The sequence below is a fragment of the Cariama cristata genome, unplaced genomic scaffold, assembly GCF_000690535.1.
Source record: "Cariama cristata isolate BGI_N322 unplaced genomic scaffold, ASM69053v1 scaffold23987, whole genome shotgun sequence".
NCBI classification, from domain to species: domain Eukaryota; kingdom Metazoa; phylum Chordata; class Aves; order Cariamiformes; family Cariamidae; genus Cariama; species Cariama cristata.
Genome location: NW_009628659.1, coordinates 484 through 3,107, shown reverse-complemented (window position 1 = coordinate 3,107; position 2,624 = coordinate 484). Strand labels below are relative to the sequence as shown.

Genomic DNA, 2,624 nt, shown 5'->3' with positions numbered 1-2,624 from the left:
TAGGAGCGAGGCCTCCCTCCACATAAGTCCGGGTGTGGGGTCCTCGCTGGAAAAATATTGTTGCTTTGCAAAGTTTTACTATGATTAACAATCAGCAATGCGGATGTTAGTGATTACTCGTGTCGTGTGGTACCTGGAAGTTTGAAAGGTATAAGAAACCTGTGCAAAACCACATTTGGGAGGCCCAGATTGGCTGGGACACCTCATGTGCAGGAATAAATACATATCCTTGGCAGGGCCAGCCCCACCAGCCCAGCTCCTGGGGGGGCTTTTCCCTCCCCTCCAGCAAAGCGGCTGTGCCGAGCCCCGGGAGCTGGCGAGCAGAGCTGGTGGCAGTGCCGGCCGTGGGTGCATGAGGATGTCTTTATGAGCTGCCTGCGGTCTGTGCCCTTGTGCGAGGGGCACTGGCATGGGCTGGCCAGCCGCTTTCCTAAAAAAGCTCCTGTGTGCAGAGGGAAGGGTGTCCTAGGGGCAGCATGTCCTTCCCTTGCTGTCCCCAAAGGCCCTCGTGACCTTTTCAACCTCCATCCCTTGGTGGCTCTCCCTCGCGCAGGGGTCTGGCTGTGCTGGTGGTGGCAGAGGGTGCCTCAGGAGCGTGGGGGGCTGCACCTCCTTTGTCCTTGCAGCCTACCCTCCGTGAGTCAGGAGCAGGGGAACGGCTTGAGTGCTCAGTGAGCTGCGAAGCTGCGACTTGGACCGTCCGTGTGGTTGGCTCCTGTCAGAGCCGTTGCAGAGGGACGTCTCCTGGTTGCGAGGAAGAACAGCCTCTGGTCGCCGTCCCCTCCTCACCTGGTGGCAGAGAGCCCTGCTGTGCTTTCCTGGCACCTGCCAAAGGGACGGGGGACAAGCCTTGGCTGTGCAGGACATGCAGGGCAGCGTGTTCAGCCCATCTCCCGACCCTGCACTGGGGAGCTTTTCAGCGTGGCCTCCAGGAACAGTGATGCTGGGAGGGACAGGGACACTGCATGATCCTGGGTGGGGTTGACAGCTCTTCTGGCACCCTGAGCTCTGCGGGAGGACCCTGCCCTGACCACAGCCCCCAGCTCTCCCCAGGAGCCTTACCCCAGGAGCATGGGGCTGCTCCTATGCGGCAGGCATGGAGCAAGGAGGACACCCTTCCTACAGCCACTTTTCTTTTATTAGAGGTTGCAAGATACAAGGAGCCGGACCTGCAGGCCACGTGCTCTCAGCTCGCTCTGCCATGCCCATCTGTGTGCTCTGCGGGCAGAGAGGAGGGGGGTTGCCAGAGGCAGGCACCCCCATTGCCTGCAGTTTTCCTTGCAGCCTTTGCGACGGGCACCGTTTCTGCTTCAGTGGCTTTGCCATAAGCAAGCATTACGGGAGAGGGATGTCTCCAATGGGACAAGAACTGGGACCACTGAGCTGAACCTGCTCCATCACTCCTCAGGAGAGACCCTGGCTTGGCCACACACCCACCTCTAAAGGGGATCAAAACTCGTATGGGGAGACAAAGACCGTGACCTTGAAGATGTGCTTGCCCAGGGGGACCTTGCGGGAGAACTCGCTTATGTCCAGCTCCACCTCCAGCGTGGCTGGCCCCCCCATGGGACTGGTGTGCACCAGCTCTCCTGTCTGCTGGTCAGAGTGCCGCACAGCGAAGATGCCCTGGCCTCGGCTGCCCGTGATGGTGAAGCGCAGGCTGTCGCCCACGAAGCGGGTGGTGGACATCTTGAAGAGAACGAGGAGCACAGTGCAGTTGGCCTGAAGTGGCAGGTAATGGAAGGAGATGGAGGTGGCAGCCAGACGGCAGGCTCAGCTCTCCATCGGGCACAGGTTCCTCTGACACTGCTGCCAGGAGAGAAGGGGTACCACTACTCAGTGCTGTGGTTTGGCTCTCAGGGAGCTGCTCGCATCCTTGCAAACAAGCTTAGCCTGTGCTGCAGGCAGCATCTCCAGCCCCACTGCCAGTCCTGTGACAGAGCAACCCAAGAAAGCCACATCCCAGTGTGCCCAGCATAGAATCTCTGTCCTGTCCCTGCCTCTGCCAGGCAAATGCCATGCCTTGCAGGGACGCAGCTCTGGGTCACGCTTCAAGGCTGAGACCTGGGGTACAACAGTCCCGGATGGAGACCAGGAATGGAGCCAGGCTCAGATGTGCCTCCTGCAGAGGAACTTGTCCAAAGCAAGGATGCTCCTCTGCTTGGGTGGCGTGTGCTCAGCCACAAAGTGGTTTAGTCTCAAGAGTGGGACCGGGCGGGGGGGGGGGGTTCCTGCTGGATGGCAGCCGATGGCATCACGTGGATGTGCAGCAGTGGAGAAATGGCATTGTTCCCCCTAGGCTGGGGCTCTGGGGGCCAGGGTCCTGGATAGAGCCACCATGTATTCGGGTGTGCACCCCCAGCCACCAGCATCCTGAGACCATTGGGGAGTGTGCTGAGGACATCCGGGCACCCCATGTGGCCATTTACTAGGCAATTTACTACCTGCGCTGGCTGACACTCTCCCTGCTACCCCTGAGAGACACAATATGGTCCCCAGGGCACTGTAGGACCCATCGCCTGGGGGAGAGGGCATGATGCAGCCCGAGCCACGTGTGGTACTTACAAGGTGGAGGTCTTGACATAGCTGGTGTTTTGGCGTAGTGGGGGGCACTTGGGGCGCAT

General features: G+C 59.9%; 1 protein-coding gene across 1 annotated transcript in view; it reads right to left on the bottom strand.

Annotated features, from left to right (window-relative positions):
• Positions 1 to 1,449: 1,449 nt before the first annotated feature.
• Positions 1,450 to 2,624, bottom strand: part of LOC104165315 (fibulin-7-like) — a gene marked incomplete at its 5' end in the record, with an annotated part of 1,477 nt that continues 302 nt past the window's right edge. Inside the window, 2 exon segments of the mRNA XM_009704905.1 lie at positions 1,450 to 1,809; positions 2,473 to 2,519. Coding sequence (XP_009703207.1) covers positions 1,450 to 1,809; positions 2,473 to 2,519 — 407 coding nt within the window.